The 23405-nt window shown below is 63.9% G+C and overlaps 1 protein-coding gene and 1 long non-coding RNA gene across 5 annotated transcripts; one reads left to right on the plus strand and one right to left on the minus strand.

The window, feature by feature from the left end:
- The first annotated feature begins 1701 nt into the window (after window positions 1-1701).
- Window positions 1702-18743, plus strand: NCLN (nicalin). 3 transcript variants are annotated; one of them, XM_042927948.1, is made up of 15 exons: window positions 1702-1944; window positions 6375-6565; window positions 7340-7484; window positions 8156-8250; window positions 10904-10984; window positions 12895-12998; window positions 13332-13420; window positions 13528-13667; window positions 13929-14107; window positions 15432-15519; window positions 15605-15643; window positions 15749-15912; window positions 16857-16910; window positions 17009-17087; window positions 17212-18743. In XM_042927948.1, the coding sequence occupies exons 1-15, from the start codon at window positions 1761-1763 to the stop codon at window positions 17269-17271; spliced, it is 1692 nt and encodes a 563-aa protein (XP_042783882.1). In that variant the 5' UTR covers window positions 1702-1760; the 3' UTR covers window positions 17272-18743. The 3 variants fall into 3 exon arrangements, with proteins under 3 accessions (XP_042783882.1, XP_042783883.1, XP_042783884.1); XM_042927949.1 differs by having other exon boundaries at window positions 15752-15912; XM_042927950.1 differs by lacking the exon at window positions 1702-1944 and adding an exon at window positions 4314-4623.
- LOC122213750 lies at window positions 10882-13448 on the minus strand. 2 transcript variants are annotated; one of them, XR_006199629.1, is made up of 3 exons: window positions 13339-13448; window positions 12586-12977; window positions 10882-11702 (listed from the first exon to the last, which is right to left on the minus strand). It is a non-coding gene; the product is annotated as an uncharacterized LOC122213750 (long non-coding RNA). The 2 variants fall into 2 exon arrangements; XR_006199630.1 differs by lacking the exon at window positions 10882-11702 and adding an exon at window positions 12331-12548.
- Window positions 18744-23405: the final 4662 nt, after the last annotated feature.

Raw genomic sequence — 23405 nt, forward strand, 5'->3', positions numbered from 1 at the left:
GCCTGACCCGGAAGAACGGGGGCACATGGCAGAAGCGGGGACGAAAGGCACATGGGCCAGAATGAGTTTCGGGGTGGGGGGGGGCATTGGAGCTCTCACTTCCCGTTCATTCCACTCATTCATTCATTCACTTAACCAGTGTGTCAGGCTCTACTCTGGGCATTGGGGTTCCGCCCACAGACACCCTGGTGCCTGCACCCCCAAAGGTCCCACTCTGGTTAGGGGTGACAAACGCCAGGCAGGAAGGTATTAGCCTTGCAGGAGGGTGGGGTGGAGGGATAGGAGAGGCAGCAGCCGGGAGGCTGCACGGGCTGGTGCATTCTCACGCCAGCGCTTACCGAGCCCTTAATGTGTGCTGAGCTCTTTCTGAGTCAGTTCCCCCGGGGACCCTCTTACTGAATTCTTACCCCTGGCAGGGGGGTGGTTGGGAAAAGGGCATCTGATTATTTGTCATCATATCGGGTGGCTGAGGAAACTGAGGTTCTGCGAGGTGAAGCCATCTGCCCAAGGTCACACAGCTGGGAAGGGTGGGTCGGCACTGAGACTTGAGTCCAGAATTCTATCAGTCAGCACACATGTCGCCTCGCACCTGGGGCAGAACGGGGGGGAGGGGTCCCCCAAGTCCTCCAGGAGCCGTATTGAAGCCTGGATGTCAACTCACTGGGGGGCAGGGCCTTCTTGTTCGGCACCCTGTGGCCTCAGTCTTCCCATCTGTACCCTCACACAGGGGGTATGAGTTATGGATGTTCCTTAAGACCCCTCGCAGGCAGACAGTGAGATCTTAAGGTTGCCAGATTCGAAAAAAGCAAATACGGGACACCCAGTTAAAAATATGAACAACGAACTTCAAAAGAATTTTTTTTTTTTTTTTTTTTTTTTACTATGAATATGCCCCAAATACGAATAAGCCTAAGTAGAAATCATCCTATCACCGACCCTGCACAAACTCCAGGCTCCAGACTACAAGTCCCATAACCCACTGCACCATCCCTTTAGGAGACTTCTATCATGATTTCTTTCTTCTTGTTTCATTCATTCATCCCCAAACTGTAGGGCCAACCCACTGTATGCCAGGCCTCGCACTAAATTCTGGGGATACACCAACGCACGAAGCGGACAAAAGTCTTTGCCCTCGCGGAGTCTGACATCTACGTGCCTTGGTTGTTTTAAGGGATTTTTCTGACTTCTGCCAGGAAGACTACGGCTCCCATGAGCCCTGCGCCTGTTTAACCGGACTACAATTCCCAGGAGACTGCGCGCAATGGGCTGGCCCCTCTCGTCTCTTATTCCAACTTCCTTCCGGGTCGGAAGGTCACGTCCTGCCCCGCGGCTCTCGCCGCCCCCCTTGTCCCCCCACAAGAGACAGGGTTGGAGAAAGTTCGACCGCAAACAGTTGTTTTTAAAGTCTCCGTATTTCGGGACTCGGAGTTGACGTGACACGCCATCAGTTCTAGCCCAACAGTCCACCGCGGCGTCCTCCGTTGGGAAGTAACAGAGTGGGCCTACCACTCCCAGGAGGCTCCGCGCGCGCCAGGAGGACTACAACTCCCCGGAGGCAGCGCGGCGAGCGGGGCGGCCCGTGGCGGTGCCCGCAGGACCCCGGAGCAGGCGCGGGCTGCCCGGCGCGGCGCCCGCAGGACCCCGGCGGCTACCCATGCTGAGGTGAGTCCGCGGGAGCCGCCGCCGCTGCCGCCGCCGCCGCCGCCGCCGCCGCTGTCCCGTCCCCGCCGCCGCCCCGCGCGGCCCCGCCGCCGGCCAGGATGCTGGAAGAAGCGGGCGAGGTGCTGGAGAACATGCTGAAGGCGTCGTGCCTGCCGCTCGGCTTCATCGTCTTCCTGCCCGCCGTGCTGCTGCTCGTGGCGCCGCCGCTGCCGGCCGCCGACGCGGCGCACGAGTTCACCGTGTACCGCATGCAGCAGTACGACCTGCAGGGGCAGCCCTACGGTGCGTGCACCCCGGCCTCGCCGGGCTCCCCGGAGCCTGGGCACCCGCCGCGCCGGCCTGGCCAGCTGCAGTGCAGCCCGCAGACCTCGCTTAGGCCACCCGACCCTTAGCCTTAGCCGAGCCGCAGACGAGTCAGAGCCTGCGTACGTGGACCCCTGCGTGGCGCCCAGCTCTGTCCGTCCCGTGCCCCTGGAGCCCTCAGCGCGGGCTCCGCTGGCCCCTGGCAAGGGCAGCGGGCCCCAGAACCCGGGGCTCCGACCCTCAGGCCAAGCTCCCTCTGCTCCTGGACCCTCGGATTCCCAGCTGGGCCGGAGTCGCACTGCCGAGGCCCCCTTCCCGGGACACCACCCCGGTGCCCATCCTCACTGGGCCGTGTCCCGGTGCCCAGAGCTCCCGCTTTGGGGGCGGATTTGGAGGTGAGCCTCCTGGCTTGGTTTCTGCCAGGCGGAGCCCCTCGGTGGGCAGTTCCAACCAGCCCTGACCCTGCACGGCCCAGGTACCCCCACTGTTTTCTGCTCAGTGCCAGTGTTGTCTCCTCGGGTCTCAGGAGCTCTGATCTCTAACCCAGACCTGGCCTCACGTCCAGGCCCATGTCTCCAGGCTCTGAGGGCCCAGCTCATGAGCCAGATTCCTTAGCCAAGGCCCCCGGCCCCCACTCCTTCCCATTTCAGTCCCCATGCCTGTGGGCTTGTGGGGTCCCTTAGACCCCGTGTCTTGTCCCTTCCTTCGGTGCACACACCCCCCCTTCGCCCAGCCTCCTCACCCTGGTACCCTACTTGCTCCCTCTGTCCAGGAATCCTGGATTGCCTCTGACCCTGCGGGGTCCTCTGTCCCAGACCTCCTGGCCCTGGAACGAGCACAGCTCTTTGGGTCCCCCTCCTGCCCCTTCTCCTTCCTCTCAAGGTCCTGATCCCAGCCCCTAAGCCTCAATTCTAAACTCCCTCATCTCTCCTGGACTGTAGCTGTATCTGGTGTTCCAGAACCTTCTGGCCTCTGGGTTTTTCTTCCAGCTTGGTGCCTTAGGCCCCTGCAAGTGCAAGTCTGATCTCTCCATAGAGAGCTTCCTCCCCCGTTCTGATTGTCCTCGCCTCTGACCCAGTCTCCTCTTGGACTGTCTCCTCCTGTTAGAACATCTCAGTCCTAGCCTGAGCCCCACGGATCCCCAGCCCAGCCCTTGGGGAACCCCGGGCCCTGCAGACATGTCCAGACATCCTCTCAGATCCGTCCTCACCCCCAAAGTTAGGCCATTTCTGTTTAGAACAGTGGCTGTCAACCCAGGGGACGCTGGGTGATGACTCTGTGGTTGCCCCAAGTGGGGGTGCCCCTGGCATCCAGTGGGTGAGGCCAGGGATGCCACTCACCGGCCCTCAGTGCCCAGAATGCGCGCCCCCACCCCCAGGGAACGACCGTGCCCTGCATGGCTTTGGTGCCAGGGGGCTGACCTGAGTGGGTTACAGTGATGATCTTGACCTGAGGCCCCAGGCTCTGGAGGGGTGGGACGGAAGGCCCGGAGCCCCTGATGCCCTGGGCATGTTTTCGTGGAACGTTCCACGTTTGCGTGGGTGAAGGGCCTTTACCAGCGGCGTCTGGTGGAACTTTCTGTCTTGTGTGTCTTTGCTGTTTAACATGGGAGCCACGAGCCACAGGTGGCCACTGGGCACTGGAGATGTGGCCCAGCAAGGGAGGATGGGAGTTTGCAGTGTTGTGTCAGTTGTAATAAACCGAATCAGCCAAGGGTGGCTGGCGGCCGCCAGAGGAACCTGTGCTCCAGAAGGCGCAGAGCCCGGAACCTGAGACAACCGGAGGCCGGGTGGGTCTCCGTCCGGCTTTCTTTTCCTCTGTCCTCCCTTCCCTGGGTTCATTGCCCCTCCTCCTCCTGGGATTCCTTCCCATTCCTTTTCGTGGCTTGACATCTTCCCCCGTGTGGCGTCCGTAAAGACCTTGGGCTCTGGGGGTGAGCCCGGGGGGGTGCCCCCCCGTCTCAGCCGAGAGCTGCTGGTGTGCAGCCCAAGGAGGCAGAGGCCCGGTGCGTGGCGGTCACGCACCCTCTTGACCCCGTGCCCCTCACACCGGGCTGTGTCCACCTGGGGAGACGCTGGAGGGATTGTTGGACCGGAGGGAGCCCTGGCCCTCTGGCGGCCAGCGTGGTCTCTGAGCGCCGGCCTGTAGGCCATCGCCGATTGCCGTCTCCCCGGTGTCTTCAGCACCCCCTCCGTGCCTGCGGGCTCCCCGCCTCCTGGTGCAAACCTCGCTCCGACTCTGCCTCCTTTCCTCACTTCCTGTTCTCTCCTCTTGAGAAATGCAGGCCGGCCGGCCAGCTGCTGGGAAGGAAAGGGGTGTGCTCTTTGTGCCGAAGTGCCAGCTGGGCTGAGGGTAATCCCGTCAGGTACAAGGCCGTGGGTGTGACCCCGCCACCGCCTCCTGGAAGACTGGCCCTCCCGGGGTGACAGGTCGCTTTAACAGCCTTGCGTGTGTGCCTTGCCGCGCTTAGCGGCCTGCTCATACCTGCCTCACTTGATCCCCTAGGCTGAGGCGAGGCCCTGGGAGAGGTGGCCACGCGAGCACCCCGTCAGGCCCCTCCACCCCTCGTGGTAAATAAAGTTTTATTGGTACACAGCCGTGGCCGCTGGTTGGCGTACAGAACTGAGTACTTGAGGCGGGGCTGGCGTGGCCCGCAAGGTGAGAGGCGTGACCTCCCTGCCCTTGATAGAGCAGTCTGCGACCCCTGCTCGGGCCTGGTCCTGGCGAGAGAACTGGCGGCTTCCGTCCTGCCCGGTCGTGGCGCCCACCGAGCCCGACCTCTTCCTGTCCGGGGTCCGTGGTGGGGGCAGCTGCGCCGGCCTCAGCTTCACGTCGGCTAAGAGGGTCTCTGCCCCTGGGGCCCTCGGGGCCCGGGGGGCGGTTGGGGGCCCGTGTCCACCCGCCTCTGTTCTCCCGGCTTCCCTTCTGGGATCCTCCCCCAGGAAGGTGGGGTCCCGCTCCGTGAGGGAGCACCGGGCCTGGGAGGCCGAGTGTGGGGCACGGGGGAGGGGCCTTCCCGGACTCCCAGCGCTTCGAGGACGACCTGAAGGTCTTGCTGCCCTCGCCCTGCCCGGCCCTCCTGGGGCTCCCACGGCCAGTCTGAGTCAGGGAAAAGGCCCCTGGAGGGAGCGCCCCACCCCCGGCCCTGGGGACGTGGGTCACCTTCGTGCCTTGGTCACAGGCCCCCTGCTCCCAAGATGGCCTTCCCTTTCCCTCCTGGGACGCTGTCCCCTTTCCCCTGACCAGCCCCTTCCCTGGTCGGTCTGCCTGCCTTCTCCGGAGGCCGCGTTCCTGGAAAGCAGAGGTGGGGGCCAGGGGGCTGGCTCTGAGCTTGGGGCGTTCGTAGCCGAGCGTCCGTGTGGACACCTGCCCCCGCAGCTCTGACCTTCGGATGGCAAGGCCGGGCTCCCCGTCCTGACTTTGAGCATCCACTGTCCGGGTCTGGGATGGGAGACCCCGGGGCCACATCCAGCCTCCCCCCTGCCCTCCCCCGCCCCGCCCCGCCCCTCCCCGCCCCGCCCCGCCCCGCATATAACATGGTTGCTTGTTTTGGGCAGTCCGGGTTGGTCTGCAGCTCTTGAGGCATTTTGCAATGGATGCTTCTTTTTGCTCTTTGAGTGATTTGATGTAAAAATTGGGATTTTTTCTGGGGAGCTGCCTAAGTCCCCTTTCCCACCGTGCTTGGGAGGCAAACGGCCCCTGAGGGCCTGCCATGCACCACGCATGGGGACAGTGCCGCCGTGGGAAGTTACGTAGATGTTAGCGCTTGTCTACGTGCAGGCATTTAGCGTCCGTGTGGCTTCTGGCCGGTTTTCTCCAGTGCGGCCCTCTCAGGGCTCAGGGTTCAGGTGCCTGTGTCTGGGGGAGACCCCTGTTCACCCCAGAAAAGCTCTCCACCATCCTGGTTCCAACCCACCTCTTCTTGGATGGAGGGTGGGGGGGGATTCAGTTGCCTGGAAGCTCCGTCTCTAGCTCTCTCCCTGATTTTCTGGAACTTTCTTCAGCTCTCAGAAGAGAGTGAGAGATGGCCCTCGGCTGTAGAGCGGAGGCTCCGATCTGGGGCAGTCCTGTCCCGGGGGGACTCTGGGCCGTGTCTGGGGACACCTGAGCCCCTGGCACTGAGTGGGTGTGTCCAGGAATGCTGCCCCATCCCCCACGGCACCCAGGGAGGAGGGTCTTAGCTCTTAAGTGGTCCTTAGGGGCCCTGTGACTCATCAGAGTTTGAGTGGGTGCTGCACCTGTGGGCGGTGAGGCTCAGGCCTTGGCGGACGTGGTCTTGCCCGTGTCTGCCGTGCCTGTGGCCGCTGTGGGACACGTAGGGGGTGAGACCGTGGGGGCCCTCGAGTCCGTGGTTTCCAGGTGGGGGTCCCGGTGCCCCACTGAGGGAGGCCCTGCCCGCCCTCCTGCAGGCACTCGGAACGCAGTGCTCAACACAGAGGCCCGCACCATCGACGCGGACGTGCTGAGTCGCCGCTGCGTGCTCATGCGGCTGCTGGACTTCTCCTACGAGCAGTACCAGAAGGCCCTGAGGCAGTCGGCCGGCGCCGTGGTCATCATCCTGCCGCGAGCCATGGCCGCCGTGCCCCAGGACGTCATCCGGGTGAGTGCCCTCCGCCCTTCAGGGAGTGGGCTGCCGCCTCTTTGCCTCTTCGTCGTGGCCCCTGCCACCCCGGGGTGATCCTGTCCTTAAGGGGACACACCTGTGATTGGGGAGCCCCTGGCATCCGGGGGGTGGGCTGGGGATGCTGCTGCCACCCCCACAGTGCCGAGGCGGTGACCTGCTTTGAATTAACGGGGTCTCACAGGCCCCCGTGAAACTCCACGGATGAAGAGGCTTTTGCAGATGAGATGCGGGGCTGGGGCTGTGGAGGGGGCTCAGCCTTACCGAAGCCTAGCTCGGGGGTGGGCAGGGGCTGCAGATCGGCAGAGTCTCGGCCTCCGGCCCCAGGACCGTGGCACGGCCGGTGCACCTCGTGTGCGGGCACCTTGTGCTCACTGTGTGCGGGTCCCTGCCGTCAGCCTAGGGTGCCGACATCTGAGGATGTGATGGCCGTTGGGGCTGGGGCCGGCCCACAGTGACGCCAGATCTGACCCCAGACCTGGCCGGCTCCCTCTCTGTCCTCCCAGCCTGCTTTCTCCCTGGCGGGTACCGCCTGGGCGCCCATGGCGTTGCCACCCTCTCTCAGCCCTCTGTCCTTGTCCCGTCTGCGCCCACCCCCCGTCCCATCCTGTCCTCTCCGGTGTGATCCTGGCCTTATCAGCCAGCCTCATGGGAGGCTGCCTGTGCTCCCGGGACGGCCACTGCCCCCTGCCCCCGCCCCCCCCCCCCCCCCCCGCAGGCCAGAAGCCCCCTAAGCAAGCCTCTCCTCCACAGCAATTCATGGAGACCGAGCCTGAGATGCTGGCCATGGAGACCGTGGTCCCTGTGTACTTTGCCGTGGAGGACGAGGCCCTGCTGTCTATCTACGAGCAGACGCAGGCCGCGTCCGCCGCCCAGGGCTCCGCCTCCGCTGCCGAAGGTAGGCTTGGGCTGCAGGACGGGGCTGGCGTGTGGGGTCCTGGCCTGTTGAGGGGCCGCGTCTCACAGCGAGCGCACGGCCCTGCACGCACCGGCTGTGCCACAGACCTGGGGCTGGAGGCCAAGACCCTGCCGTTCCGCGCCCCCGCCCCGCCCCTGGTTCCTGTGCAAACAGAAGCCGGAGAACCACTGACTCGGGGAGGCGTTTCCCACGTTCAGCCTCTGATGGCTTATGGGAAACACAGACACCTGTTCCACCCGCCGAGGGTTCTGTCCTTGCCACCATATCATGCTGGAGTCTGTCGGGAAGGGGTGGCAGCGTCCTTGGGGAGGGAGGAAACCCGTCCTTCTGTTCCGTGGATCGGGGGCGTCCACGAGCTTGGCGCGGGGCAGGTGAAGCCGTCAGAGACGCCGGGGAAGGGACCTGCCTGCTACTCCCTTCTCAGCCGTGCGGGTGGCGGGTGTGACCGGTGCCAGGGCACGAGTGTCTTCCCTGCCAGGCTCTTTGCCCTGCCCAGTCCTCGCGCGGCGCCCCGGTTCACGGGGGCGGGCCTGTGTCCAGCTGGCCTTGGACTGAACCCCCGCCGTCTGGGGTGCTGGGGCCACAAGGATCCCGGCTCTGGTGCGGGAGCCCCCCGGGCCTGGGGCTGACGCTCCCCGACCTGTCCTCAGTGCTGCTCCACACCGCCACTGCCAACGGCTTCCAGATGGTCACCAGCGGGGTCCAGAGCAAGGCCGTGAGCGACTGGCTCATCACCAGTGTGGAGGTGAGTGGCCCTGCCTGCCACACTAAGACCTGGGGAGTGGGGCATCCTGCTCTCTGAGCTCAGCCCCACCTGTTCCCCACGGAGGGAGCCTCTGATAGGGAAATCGGGTCAGATCTCCCCACCAGCTCATCTCCTGCCTCCCATTGCCAGCCCCAGGCATACATCAGGTCTCTTCATCCTGCCTCAGGACCTTTGCACTGGCTGTCCCTGCCTCGCAGAGAGCTCCCCTTCCCGCTGTGGCCTTTTCTTTTCATATCGTGATACCTCCAAGACTGCATCCTCAGAACCTTCTGGGGACACACACCCCCCGTTGTCCACAGCTCAGCTGAGCTGGGAGAGAGCTGAGCTCTGGGTGTTGAAGTAGGCAATTAAAGCGGCGGGCCAAACATGAAAGAGTTCAGCCCGTAATCACCTCCCGTGGGGGTGGAAGCAAGCGTGTAGGCCGGAGGAAACCCTGACTCGGCTGCTCTGCTCTCCCCCGTGTCGAGGGTCAGCTCTGTCGGCAGCCGTGGGGGGCCTGGACGGAAAGCTCTGGCAGTTGCGTGGACCCAGGGTGGGGAGGTGGCGAGGGGGAGGGCTGGCAGTGGAAAAGCACAAAGTGGGGACTGTCTTCTTTTCATGGTGTCATCGTGTCCGTCGTGTCCCCCACCCCAGTGAGGAGGTCTCCCTGGAGACCGCCTGGGGGACCCTCACAGAGGCCCCGGAAGCAAAGGCACAGGGCAAGGAGCACAGACGGGGCAAGTGCATGGCCAGGGGCTGAGTGCCCGATGGCAGCCTGTCGGCCTGAGAACCCACATATAGTTTTAACCCGGGAGCCCGAGTCGTCCCGTGGCAGGCCTGACCCAGGCCTGGCTTTACTTCGTGTCCAGGGTTCGTCCCATCTGACACGCTCGGAGCCTGCGTGTCACTCTTTCTTTCCTACCGGCCCCGGCGCCGGAGGAGCTGAGACCGTGTCATCTCGGCCTGTGTGGTGTCCTGGGAGCCTGGCCAGGCGCCTGTGCACAGTAGGCCCTCAGCGAGCACTTGAGCCGAGCGTGCTGGTCGCCCCGGCCTCTGTCTGGGCCAGGCGGGCCTGAGTCCCCAGTGGCTCACTCCAGACGGCGCAAGGCTACTCGGCCAGCCCCTGGTGCCGGCGTGCGGGCTCAGTGCGAGTTGGGGTGCGGCTAGCCCTCCCCTCTCCAGAACTAAGCGAGTCCGCCTCGGGAGTTTAACCTGCTTTCTCCGTGAGCACCCTGAGCCCTGCTGTGTGCGGGAGGCAGCAGCGGGCGGGATGCCCTTCCTTCCTGGAAGAACTCCCCTGCAGTCGGGGGAGGTCCGAGGGTGGCAGGCGGGCACTTCGGCCCAGCGGGAGACGGGCTCTGCCGGGGCAGCCACGCCTGCAAAAAATGGCTCCTCCCTGTCCACGCAGGGGCCCTCGAGGACGCCACACTGGCAGGTCTATAGCGGCGAGGGGAGTCGGGGCTCCGGGCGGGGTGGGCCGCCCGCAGGGACCGGGTGCAGGGGGCTGGGCAGGCCGATTCAGGACGTGGGGACGGCGCTGCCCCGTCTACGCAGCGGGTGAAATTAGAGGAGGAATACCGTGAGAATCGTGCGAAGGATCGCGGCAGGGTCCCGGAGGTGGGGCTGAGCAGCAGCCAGTCCGGGTACCGGGGGGTTAATAGCAGCGGAGCCGCCCGGGGTCTGGTGGGTTCTTGCCTTTCAGGAGTCTCTTTCAACCTGCCAGCCTGGCGGTCCTGGCCTGTGGTTCTAGAAACCTCTGCAGTGCCCTGAGCCCTCTGCCATCCCTGTTATCTGGGTCAAAGCGGGGGGCATGGAGGAAGCGGGGGCGCTCGGCTGCCCCCCTACTCTCCCTGACCCCCGCTGGCTCACACAGCCGGTGCTGGGATCGGCCTGTCTCGAGAGGCCTGAGCCTGCACGGTCGGCAGTGTGCTCGTGGTCTCGGGCAGGGACCCACACCCGAGCTGTTGTCCCGGGTCTCGGCCGGCTCCCCGTGGACGGCAGCCAGGAGGGCTCGCCAGCGGCCGCTTCCCATCTGACGTGGCTAAGGCCCTCGCAGAGCTCGCCCTCTAGCTGGCAGGATCAGAAAAACGGCCTCAGCCGTGTGCTGGCAAAGACCCTGGGCCACCCCGTCCGACCTCTCTGCACCCCGGGACTAGCCTTGGACGGGAGGAGTGGAGGCTGAGGCCTTTGCTGACAAGAGGTGGTTCTGCTTTGTCACCCCCATGACTTCAGCGAGGGCCGGTCCACACGTGCTGGGTCTCCAGCTGGGGCGCCGGGACCTGGACCCCGGACCCCGATGGGCTCCTGTGGCCACGTTCTGAACTGGCTGTGTCTCATCAGCAGAGCTCTGCTCCTGCCCTGACGGTGGCTCGGGGCTCAGCCTTCGAAAGATGGGTCGGGTCTCCAGTTGGGGAAGCACGACAGAGAGAGCAGTGGTCGGCGTGCTGCGGCCCTCGTGACTTCTTGTGTAAATAAAGTTTTATTGGCGCCCAGCCACAGCCATTGGTTCACGTATTGTCCGTGTCGGAGCCGGCAGGGCTCGAGAGACTGCCCCACCCCACGGGGGCAGCCGGAAATGTTTCTGGCCGTTGCCCCCCCCCCCCCCCCCCGCCCCCGCCAGTGTGCCCTTCACAGACTGTCTCTCTCTCTGCAGGGGCGGCTGACCGGGCTGGGTGGAGAAGACCTGCCCACCATCGTCATCGTGGCCCATTACGATGCCTTCGGAGTGGCCCCCGTACGTATGCGGGCACTTTGGGGAGGGGCCCGGGCACCCCCACCCCCAGCCCTGCTCCAGCCTAGCTCAGAGGTGGAGCGTTTCTGTGCAGTGTGGCTGGGGTCACAGCAGCCGCACCCGCCCTCTGAGGCCCAGGAGGATCCCTGGCACGGGTGGCATCGTGGAGCAGACACGGGCTAACCTGAGGCAGGTCTTGCGGCCAGGGTCCCGCGAGAGATGGGTGGCCGGAAATCGAGCCCAGGGTGTCCGTGCCAGGGTCCTCAGGACCCCTGCCAGGAGCAGGGATGTGTGCAAAGATTCCCAGGGGTGGGGGTGTGCTGGGAGGACCCCAAGGCCGTGGTTTTTATAAAGGATGAGAAGCAAATAATCTCAGGGCATAGGCACGGGGTGGGGGACGGCACAGGGACACCGGGCTAAGCTTCCAGAATCCTCTCCCAGCGTGTCCCTCAGGATGTGCTTAATTCCCCCAAACCGACACGTGAGGTGTGGTCTCCAGGGGGCGTAGAGACCCAGCGCCAGGTTCTCACCGGGGTCGGTCAGCAGGCCCCTCCGCCGGGCTCGGGCGGAGACCCCAGACCCCAGGAGGGGAGCGGGTCCTCGGCGCAAACCTCGTGTCTGCACGGACAGCTCCGGGACACGAGCCCCCGGCAGGTGAGGCTGGTGGGAGCCCCGAGTCCAGTTTCAGACGCCGCTGAGGGCCGGCCTCGCCAGCGGTCCTCTGAGGAGGGAAGTGTCGGGCCTGCTGAGTTCTGCTGCCCTGCACGCCTCCCCCACCCCCTCACCCCCTGCCGAGCTGTCTGAGCCCCCTCCACAGTGAGGTCACGGTCACTGCTCACTCTCACCAGCTTGTGAACAGTGCCTGTGGCTTCATCAGGAAAGTCTTGCTTTGAAAGAAAAACTGTCCAAAGCGAAGAGGTTGCCAGTGGCAGCCCGGCGTGAGGTCCTGGCCGTGTGACCATGGCAATGGGGAGCAGCCGTTCCAAGGGCCACCCCACCTGGGAGGCCGGCGGTCCCGGATGCCTGGACCCGCCAGGGCCCAGAGGCAAGGCCTGAGCTGTCCCCTCAGGATGCTCGGATGCTCGGCCTCGTCGTCATTTTCCCTCCCGCCTCATCTGCAGCCTTTTAGATTATTTTGTTTTTAATCCCCCGCCCCCTGCCTTGAAGTCTGCCTGCCTGCCTTCCGTGAGATGTAATTCATTTAAAAATTGTTCTTTTAAAGCAAATGTTTTAGTACAGAGTGGGACACTCAGAGCTGTGAAAACCATCACCGTCTACTTCCAGAACATTCTGTCACCCCAAAAGTAGCCCCATCCCCATCAGCGGTCACTCCCCATCGCTCCCCAGATCCCACGAGCCCCCTTCCTGTCTGTGGATGAGCCTGTTCTAGACGTTTCACACACGTGGCCTCACACGCCATGTGGCCTCTGGTATCTCGTTCCTTCCCTGAGCGTCCTGTTACCTTTTCCCCTGAATTTTAATGTATCAATATGTGATGTGTTGGCTACAGACTGTAACCTGGGGGGTCCCCAAGCCCTATGATAGAATCCAATTTTTTTTTTTTTATCTGATTACCATGTTGTTGGGAATGTTGCTTTTCTTACCTGATTACCATGTTGTTGGGAGTGTTCCTTCAGATTACAGAATGCGGATGAGTCGGGGCCTTTCACAGCTTGGGGGGGGGGGGCGCCTGCACCGCCCTCCTGCCCCCCAGTAGCACAGGTGGGGGGGCAGGAAGGGGGGCCGCGTTCCTGGGGCAGGTGCTCCGACCAGGCCGCCCCCGTGGGGCAGAGTCTTGGCGAGCAGGGCTGGAGCGGGGAGCGAGGCGTGGCCCAGAGGCAGGGTGCCGGGCTCCGGCTGCCAGGGCAGGGGTGGCGAAGTGACCTGCGGCCTCGTGTCCCTCCTGCCCGCAGTGGCTGTCCCACGGTGCGGACTCGAACGGGAGCGGCATCTCTGTGCTGCTGGAGCTCGCCCGCCTCTTCTCCAGGCTCTACACCTACAAGCGCACCCACGCCGCGTACGTGACAGCTGGGCGGGAGGGGCCGCGCACGCCCCCAGGAGTAACCGCGCCGAGGTCCCCCCCGGCGCCGGGCCTGGAGCTGAGCCCCACCCGCGTCCTGCACCCCAGGGACACCGGGTCCCGTCTGGGGCCGTCTGGCACTGAGTGGGTGGGTCCGGGGATGCCGCTCGCCCCCCACGGAGCCCGGGTCGCCCCACAGAGCGTCCACGGTGCTGGGACAGGGACACCCTGCTCTGAGGGGTCAGGACTCAGTGCCTGTGGGAGACCAGCTCCTCCTCGGGGGCCCGGTCTCCCCTCCACAGCCGACACCCGCTCTCCCCATGCTGCCAGGTACAACCTCCTGTTCTTTGCTTCTGGAGGGGGCAAGTTCAACTACCAGGGAACCAAGCGCTGGCTGGAAGATAACCTGGACCACACGGGTGAGCGGCCCCGGGGGGCGGGGGCGGGGGTGGGGGGCCGGGCCCGCAGAGAGGCCCCGCCCCTCCCGCCCCTCCCGCCCCTCCCAACCGCTCTTGCTGCCACGCAGACTCCAGCCTGCTCCAGGACAACGTGGCCTTCGTTCTGTGCCTGGACACCGTGGGCCGCGGGGACAGCCTGCACCTGCACGTGTCCAAGCCGCCCAGGGAGGGGACGCTGCAGCACGCCTTCCTGCGGGAGCTGGAGACGGTAGGTGCCGGAGCGCGTGCCCGCTGCTGCCTGGGGTCTCTGGCCCCGCGCGCGCTCGTTGCCTCGCGGGCGCGTCCGGCAGGCTGGTGATCGGGCGCTTTGTGCATGCTGGCGCCCGAGGACTAGGGAGCCGGGAACCCTCTTGGCTCCCAAGGCCCTGCGTGAACGTCCGTGGTCTGAGCTGGCGCGGGCCCCCCTCCGCGGAGACCGGCCGGCATCCGGGGCGGGGGTGTCGCCCTGATGGGCTCCGCCCCCGCACAGGTGGCCGCCCACCAGTTCCCGGAGGTGCGGTTCTCAATGGTGCACAAGAAAATCAACCTGGCGGAGGACATCCTGGCCTGGGAGCACGAGCGCTTTGCCATCCGCCGGCTGCCTGCCTTCACCCTGTCCCATCTGGAGAGCCACCGCGACGGCCAGCGCAGCAGCATCATGGATGTGAGGTGAGTGTGGGCGCGGCCGCGAAGCCTCCCCTCCGTCCATGCCCGGTTGTGAGCGATCTTTGAGGGGCGACACTGTAGGTGCAGGTGCCTGGATGGAGGGAATGAACCCGAAACGTGGGTGGTCGGGAAGGGGCCAGCGTTGGCTGAGGACCCTAGGAACAGTGGGGGCCAGGGGCCTGGGGTCGGATTACTGAGTGTCCCTCGTTAGCGATGCGGAGGCTGCGTGAGTGGTTTGGGGTCCCCTGGCCCCCACATGTGATGTCCAGACCCCACGCGTGACTTTCAGACGCTGGGCACCTCGGTCTACCCTGCTTCCCACATGCTGCAACATCTGTCCCTGGGCCTTTGCACGGCCGTGCTGAGGCCTGGCGAGCGGTGCCCTGTCTCGTGTCTCCTTGGGGAGCCCTCCCCACCCCTTTCTTCCTCACCATCTGTCTTCAAGACCCTGTGCACCTCTGGCTTCTGCCATTTTTGACTTCACTTCTCGTTCGTGGCTCCCTGTGGCCTGTCGGCCCTCAGTGTGGCCAGGGTTTTATGGTGGCCTTGGGGCTGGGCCCAGCCTGTTGCTGAACATGTCTGCTGGGGGATGAGAAGCTGGTCCTCGAGGAGGCCCTGCCAGGCAGTGGGTGAGGCCTAGAGAGAGAGCAGGTGTGGGCGGGGTGTTGACTGTTCCTGGGGCATCAGGGAGGCTTCCTGGAGGAGGCGGTGCTACAGTCGAGGAGCGTCCGGAGAACAGTGTTCTGGGTGGAGAGAGCGGGAGGGAAGGGGCTGGGCCCTAGCCAATCCTTCTGCCTTCCCGGGGGGCCCCGCGCTGCACACACTCGGCTCGGCGGTGTTTTGCACCAGAGATCCTTTTCCGGGTCTGTATGTTGCCTGCGCGGCCTCAGGAGGGTGTCTCTGTGTGTCTGTGCGATTTCCCCCCTTCGTGTAAGGACCCAGGGCTCATCCCCTCCAGCGCGACCTCGCCTTCACTGGTCACGTCCGTGGAGGCCCCGCTTCTCAGGCAGGGCCTGTCCCCAGGCTCTGGGTGGGCGTGAATGTGGGCACGTGTTCACCCGACCCAGGACGTCACATCAGTGATGTCCACCACAGCCGCGGGGGCGGGTCCCCCCTGGCCACCCCCACGTTCCCGATGAGGAAACTGAGGCCCAGAGCCGCTCATCATTCCAGGCAGATGCTGGGGAGGCGCCCGCCCTGCCCGAGGAGGCAGCTGTGGCCTTTTTTGTTTTTATCATCATTGGAAATACGACCACTCTTTTTCTGGTGGTTTCAACTGATGCTGATTCCAGACACATACGTGTGTTTTCTTCACACCTGCCCTAAGGTCCCGGGTCGACTCTAAAACCCTGACCCGCAACACCAGGCTCATCGCGGAGGCCCTGACCCGAGTCATCTACAACCTGACCGAGAAGGTGAGCCCCCACCGCGCCCGCCAGCTCCCGGCCCGCCCCGCCGGGCGGCCAGACTCAAGGTGCGTCCCCCCCACTGTCTCCACAGGGCACCCCCCCAGACATGCCGGTCTTCACGGAGCAGATGGTAACGGCCGGGCTGGGGGCGGGGCGGGGCGGGGCGGGGGGAGGAGGAGGGGGCGGGGCCGGGGGGCGGGGGCGGGGTCCCGTGACCGCGGCCCGTGCCCCGCAGCAGATCCAGCAGGAGCAGCTCGACTCGGTGATGGACTGGCTCACCAACCAGCCCCGCGCGGCCCAGCTGGTGGACAAGGACGGCACGTTCCTCAGCACCTTGGAGCACTACCTGAGCCGCTACCTGAAGGAGGTGAAGCAGCACCACATCAAGGCGGACAAGCGGTGAGGCGCGTCTACCGGCCCCCCCCCCCCCCCCCCCCCCCCCGACAGCCACGTGGGCTGCGGCTCCCCCCTCAGCAGGCGCCCCGGGGGCTTCCAGAGCAGATGGAAACAGTGGACGGAAATAAAACAAGAAGTTCAAAGTACAGGTGGCCAGTTAAATGCGATTCCACGTAAATGCTTATTTACGCGTTCTTGTTTAGCGTAAGTATGTCTCCTGTAGCGTTTGGGATATACTTATACTGACGGCAGATTTTTCTTTATTTAAAATCCGAACGTAACTGATGTCCTGTGTCTAATTGGGCAGCCTTGTATCCCCACCGCCCTCTGGCCCTTTCATGCTCTGGTGTCGTGACTCGTACCCCCGGTCCCCGGTCTGCCCTCAGGATGCTCCTCCCCACCACAGGCCACCTGGGTTTTGTCTTTTTTTCTGCTCGGAGCCCCCCACGTGGGCCAAGCTGGCACCTCAGGGCCTTGTGGCAGGAGGGAACCTGCAGGTGTCCACAGCCAGGAGATCTCCCCACACTGCTTGGTGCCCTTTGCTGGCTTTTTACCTTCTCCCAACTTATGGTGTGCCTGAGAGTCAGAGCCCTTGGGCGGAAGAAGAAACCGAGGCTCAGAGTGGACCCACGGCTGTGGAGCCAGGGCCTCTGATTCCCAGACCACCTTGCCCTCTCTCTATGGAAATGCTTTCCAGACCAGTAAATTCCTAGCAGTCACCCTACTCCATTTTTAAAGACTGTTCTGACGCCCAGAAAAGCAATAGGAAAGAGGTTACTTCAGGATAAAGAATAGTTCTTCCCCAGGAGGGTGAGTGGCAGCTTTGCCCAAGCACACGCGCTCCCCCGTTCTGGGCCCACGGGCCCTCCAGGCGGTCTGGTTTCTGGGGGACACAGAACGTGGTCCCGCTGCTGGGTGACCCTGCTGAGGAAGTGCTCTCTCCTCAGGGACCCCGAGTTTGTCTTCTATGACCAGCTGAAGCAGGTGATGAATGCCTACAGGTGAGCTGCCCTGGGTCACTGCCCGTGGCGTGCGGTCCAGGGACACGGAGGCAGCCCGCACCCTCCCCTGACCCCGCCGACGCCCCGGTCTCCCTCAGGGTCAAGCCAGCCATCTTCGACCTGCTGTTGGCCGTCTGCATCGGCGCCTACCTCGGGATGGCCTACACGGCGGTCCAGGTGAGCCGGGGGAGGGCCGGGAGGGGGCTCACCCAGCCAGCTGCGTGCTCCCCCCACCCTGCCTAGCAGGACGTGACCCCCAGGCAGCCCTTGGGCCCAGCTCTCACTCACGCCCCCCCTACAGCACTTCGACCTCCTGTACAGAACCGTTCAGAGACTGCTCGTGAAGGCCAAGGCGCAGTGACGCCCCCGCCTGCCACCCCTCCCCACGCCACAGCCGGCCGGCACCCCGAATTACAGAGCTTTTCCGTGTTGCTCTTGAGGACTTGGGGGGTTCTTTCTTTTCTGTCCCGTGAACTCTCTGGGAAGAGCATTTGGTGGAGGCCCCGGGGCCGGGCCCTGGACTTGGGGACAAGTCTGCGGACGAGCCCCCCGCCCCGGAGGCGATCCCCCAGCCCTCAGGGTTCACGGGCTGCAGGATGACCAGAAAGGCGCCCGGCACGTCCCTCCTTTTGCCCGCAACGCCGACCGGCGACTGCAGGCTGAGGGGCAGGGGGCCGCCCCTCTCTGGCCCCGTCCGCCTGGTGATGTGGGTGCTCAGCCTCTTGTATGCCGGGCAGCACCAGCCCATCCCTCGGAGGCTGGGTTCCCCCACCCTGGCCTCTCGCCTCGGGTGCGGCCTTGGAGCACGTGTCCCCCGAGCCCCTGGCTTGTCACAGCCTCTGCCCTCCCGCCGTGCCCGGGGCACTTGAGCCTGTCCCTTGGGGACCCGGCTGCCCCGACGCCCCTGGGGCGGGAGACAGGCGTGGAGAGAGGAGGCACCCTAGCCCTCTGCCCCTTCCCTTGGGCTCTCTGGGCCTCGGTCTCCTCACCTGTGGAGCGGAGGCTGTGTTCTGGGGGCATCCGGTGCCCCCGTGTCTGAGGACGGCATCCAGGCTGGGGATCGAGGAGAGCGTTTGCTGGAGAAGACGTGGCTGTGGGGCCCACGGGGCTGCTGCCCTTCCCAGGATCTGGGACCTGGAGAGGAAGGTCTGGGCCTGAACCCCACAAATCAGGCTCCTTGGAAGGGAAGGGTGTGGAGGGGGCCTCCAGTGCTGCTGAGATTGATCTCAGGGAGACCCAGGTGAACCGATTCATTAGCAATATAATCAGTGAGGTGTTCTGTGCCGAGGGGAGGGTCAGGATGAGGGAGGCTCTGGGCACCTGCCTCAGCCCCCAGGGAGGCCTTAACGGAGGGTCTGGAGAGCAGGGGGACCGCTCCCTCCCACGTGCCCCCCCCCCTCCCCCCCAGCCAGCCCTCCCCAGAAGCCAGCTCACCACCCACTGCAGGGACGGGCTCCTGGGGGCTGTGTTTCCGTCTCCACCTTGGGCCTCCTGCCTTCGCCAAGCCAGACCGTCCCTGTCCCAGCCCCCCAGGCACAGGGAGGGGCAGGTGTGGGGTCTACAGGCTCTCCTGCCTCTGCACCCCCTCCCCCCCCCCCCCCCTTGCCCTGCTGGGTGGCCTGTCTCCCCCAGAGACTGTTTACCGAGTGCCCAGCCAGCCCGGCCACCTCTGGGGGCAGGACTCGAGGACCGGTGTTGGCCCGTCTTCCCCACGTGTGCCTGCCCAGTGGGTGTCCCTCCTGCTGGGGCGGCCGTCAGGACTGCTAACTGTTCAGAGCTCAGGCTGGTTGGGGACGGACTTGGACGATCAGAAAATAAAGCCATATCGAATGATCCGCCTCTCGTGTCCTGTCCGGGAGGTGCTTCTAAGGTGTTTTGTGCTCCTTGAGGGGCCTGGGGCCAGGTGAGCGGGGTCGGTCCTTCCTGCCCTCCAGCTGCCAGCTGAGGGTGGAAACCCACTCGCTGTCCAGTGGGATCACGGGGTGTGTTTGATTCCTGGGGCAGCTGTACCCCAACCGGGCACCCTGAGCAAGTTTCTGGTCTCCCAGCTCTGGAGGCCGGAAGTCAGGGGCAGGGCGTGGGCAGGGCTGGCTCCTGGGTCCCCGACAGTCTGTTCCTGGCTCTCTCGGGTCCCTTGGCTTGTAGGCGTGTGGCTTCAGCTGTGCCTGCACATTCCGTCTGCTTCTCTCCCGCTCTCAGGCCCCCACCCCTGGGGCAGCACCACAACCTCTCTGCTGATAAATATGCAAAGACCCTCTTTCCAGAGAAGGTCACGTGCTGAGGCTCTCTTGCGTGTGAATCGGGGCTGGGGGGGGGGGGGGGCAGGGGGCTGTATGCAGGCTGCCCCCATCATCCCGCCTCCCCTGGCGCCCAGTCCCAAACCAGTCTCCAGGGCGGTCCGGGCCGGAGCACAGCCACTGCGGCGCTCGGGTGCAACGCTCCACTTTGGGTTTACAGGGCCCGGGTCTCTGCTCCAGGCCTGGGAGCTCTCGCCAGGTGCCTGCCCCCCAGGCTTACCCTGCTCGGCTCCACCCAGATCTGTCGGCCGGTTGACGGCGTCCGTGTGTCCTCTGTGCTGCTCAGTGAGAACAAACAAGGTGTTCTCGGGCTGGTGTTCTGATGTGGGAGAGGACAGCCTGCGCGCAGTCTCAGAGCTCCGAGCCGCCGGCAGGTGGTGTAGACGGGCTGCGGGGAGTCCCGGAGGGGATCCTTCGCTCGGTGGCGTGCTCGCGGGCGCCCTCCCGTGGCCGCTGCGGGGAGGACGAGGGCGGGAGGCCTCCAGGACCCGAGGACCGCGCAGGTCCAGGCGGAAGGATGGGCTGGACGGGGCGGGGGCGGGGGCGGGGGAGGGGATACCGGCGCCCGAGGGGAGGGGCCACCGCCGTGGTGGGCTGGGCCTGGGGCGAGGACTGGCCGGGTTTCCCCAGGGACCCCCAGCCCCAGCGTCGGGACCATCTCCCTTCCCCTCGGCCCTCCCCCGCCCCCGCCCCCCCTCCACGGACCCAGGTAAAACTCCGCACGGTTCAGAGGGAGAAGCCAGACGGTCATCTACTCGTGTTAACGTACACGGATTTTTCCTTTTCCTTTTTACACACAAAGTTCCATGGCCTGAAAACGGGAAAACGGGGACGCCCGGGTGGGGTGGCGCAGTCGGTTGAGCGTCCGACTCGAGCTCAGGTCACGATCGCACGGTTCGTGGGTTCGAGCCCCGCGTCAGACTCTGTGCTGACAGCTCACCTTCAGATCTGTGTCCCGCTCCCTCCCTGCCCCTCCCCTGCTTGTGCTCTGCCTCTCTCAAAAATCAACATAAATAAATAATTAATTTTAAAAAAAGAAACCAGGAAAACAAGCCACCAATCACTGTAGCTGGAGTTTCTTCCGTCCTGTTTCCTAGAGTGTGTGATGTATATGAAATCTCATTTTGAAAATCGCATAAGTTTTAAATACGCTTGACCCTTGACATGGGTGTTAGGGACGCTGTCGAAACTCTGCATACAACTTTTGACTTCCCAGAGCTTGACAACTGATAGCCTCCACTCGACCAGAAGCCTGAGCAACGATGCCAGCAGCCGATGAACACAAGTTAGTGTGTTACGAGTTACCGGCTGCGATACGTGTGTTACGTGTGTTCCTTGCTGTGATGTGTGTGTGTTAGCCGTGTTCCCTGCTGCGATCTCTGTACGTTGTGTGTTACCTGATCTGATCTGTGTGTTATGCGTGCTACCTGCTGGGATATGTGCATGTTCTGTGTGTTATCTGCTGTATTCTCAAAGTAAGCTGGGGAGAGAAGGTTAACTCTAGTCACGATCACGAGGAAGAGGAGACAGATCCCAGCGCTGTGCTGTAAAAGAGGCACGTGCAAGGGGACCCACTCGGTTCAAACGCGTGTTGTTCAAGGCTCAGCCTGGTTTCTCGGAGTGTGTGGTGTGAGGTACCAAGACGCAGTGTCAACACCACCTCACGTGTGAACGTACGAGTGCTCTGGAACGGTCCCTCCCTCCCCGTCGCCACCCGTCTCAGTGCCCTCTTCGTCCCCAGGCGACGGCCCATCATGTCACCGCGGGCTAGTGTCATTAGGCTGTGGAGTCAACCAGTCCTTGCCCACCTGCCATGTGCCAGGTGCCACGCTGGGCCGGGGGAGACACGGAGGGAGACGCTCTCCCAGCCACACCCTGAGGCTCGCTGTCTGCTGGGAAGACGGGTGACTAAGGAAAGAACAGATGGGGACTGGACGGTGAGAGGCCCTAAACCAGGCCGTTGAGTAAAGTCGGAATGACAAGGATTAAGCCGTGGGGAAATTAGGGACGGTGGTCCAGGCATCCGGCACAGCCTGTGCAAAGGCCCCGGGGCAGGACGGTGCCTGGTGTGTGGGAGGAGCAGTGTGAGCCACGGGGAGAGAGGGAGGCGGGGAGGGCCCTGCGGGGCCTCCAGCGAGTCGGCAGGGCCTCTGCCTCTTACTCCCAACGTGTTGGGGAATGTGGGGAGGAGGTGGGCCGAGGGGAGGAGGGATGGGGCCCGGCTTGCGTTTGGAAAGGTCACTGGCTCCCGGAGGATGGTCGGGAAGGTGACTTTGTTCCGTGGGCCTCCTCGGTGTGGATAAGTGAAGTGTCATGAGCCCTGGGCAGCGGCAGCAAATGATTTGGGCGAAGGTGAAATCCAACAAGCATCCTGCAGCCTCCGTGAGGACCCCACGGGGGTCACACGTGGCTTGGACCTCTACCCCCGGGGCCTTTGTTTTGAGGCAGTAAAACACAAGTGAGCCTCCTTCCGAGCCACCTCGGTCTCCCTGGAGTCACCGTCCCCAGCCTGTATCCTTCTTGTTCTTCAGAGACCCGGACACTTTTCAGCCGTGTCGTGTGTGCGGCTTCAACATTTTACACCAACAGCATCAAAGTGTCCTGGTCTGGCGTCCTCTTACACACGCACGTCCCTTTTTTGTCGCCGTCTAATATTCCGTCCCGGGAAGCTGCCTGGAGGGACCCACTTTCCTGCTGACGGACGCATAGCTTTCCCCAACCTTCGGCCATCACAAACCCTCCCGGGTGCCTTTCGGAGCCCTGGGGGGAGCACATGCACCCGGAGGTCAGCACGCTGGGGCCCGCGGCCTAGGCCGGCTACCCGTGGCTGTAAATAAAGTTTCACTTGCACGTGGCCACGCTCCGCTCGTTACGTATCATGGGCACTGGAGCTGAGCGGGCAGTGGGGGGACCCTGTGCCCCCCCCAAGCCCAAGATGTTTGCCCCCCAGCCCTCTCCAGGGAGAGCCTGCGATCCCCCACCTCCGTGGAGAGACTGTCCAGAGAGCAAGGTGGAGCCGTGGGTGTTTGGCACTGAGCACACACTCGCGGCCTCTGAGAGACGCTCCTGCTTCTGATCCGTCCGGAGGCCCGGGGAGGGGTGGGCCGGCTGCTGAGGACACGTGGTTCCAAGGGGCTGCAGAGATGTCTCCACCCGTCGTGGCCCAGGACTCCAGGGGCCGGCCCGAGACCAGAGAGATCTCTGGGAAGAAGGCACGAGAGAGAGAGAGAGAGACAGAGAGAGAGGCTCCTGGCGGGCACGGCTCTAAAGGGACAGATGGGGGTGCTAACCCCGTGCTTCCCAAACATTTGCTTTCTGTTTCCTAACTTTAAAAAAAATTTTTTTTTTTTTTAATGTTTATTTTTGAGGGAGACAGCCTGTGAGCAGGGGAGGGGCGGAGAGAGAGGGAGACACAGAGTCCGAAGCAGGCTCCAAGCTCTGAGCTGTCAGCCCAGAGCCCGACGCGGGGCTCAAACTCACAAACCGTGAGATCATGACCTGAGCCGAAGTCGGACGCTCCACTGACCGAGCCACCCAGGCGCCCCTGTTTCCTAACTTTTTATCTGGACATCATTTCAGATTTACGGAAACGTTCTAGAAACACCCGGAAGTTTTTAAAGCCTCCGTGCAGTCTGCAAACGCTGACATTTCACATCTGCTTCCTGCGTTTCTCCCTCTCCCTGTCTGTCCCCTCACCCCGCTCCTAAACCCAAATGCGTTTCCTAAAGTGCCCTCCTCACAGAGCACCCGCCCAGCTCAGAAAGCGGACGCCAAAAAAGACGACAGACTGACTCCAGCGTTGGTCATTGTCCCCACCAGCATCCTCCGTGGTAAAGAACGTTCCGGATCACGCCCGCCTTCCGGGATTCTGTCTCTCTAGCCTCCTTTACCCCTGGAGCACTCCCCACCTTTGTGTCTTAGGATCTTGGCACTTTTAGGGGTCCTGGCCACTCTTCTGTAGAACAGCCCCCACAGTCCTGGCTTTCTGGTGTGTCCACAGGATGGGGTTCAGCTTCTGTGTTGGGGGAGGGCACGGGGATACCACAGACAGAAGTGAAACCCGGGTGCCATGTCCCGCCCGGGGCGTGAACCCTGGTGGCGTGGCTAATGTGTCATCTAGGGTTTCTTCCCTTGGTGACCCCTAAGTTGTGGGGAGGTTCTGTGTGCGGACCCCGGTGCTCCTCAAAGGCCACCCTCC

This window comes from Panthera leo, chromosome A2, assembly GCF_018350215.1.
Source record: "Panthera leo isolate Ple1 chromosome A2, P.leo_Ple1_pat1.1, whole genome shotgun sequence".
NCBI lineage: Eukaryota > Metazoa > Chordata > Mammalia > Carnivora > Felidae > Panthera > Panthera leo.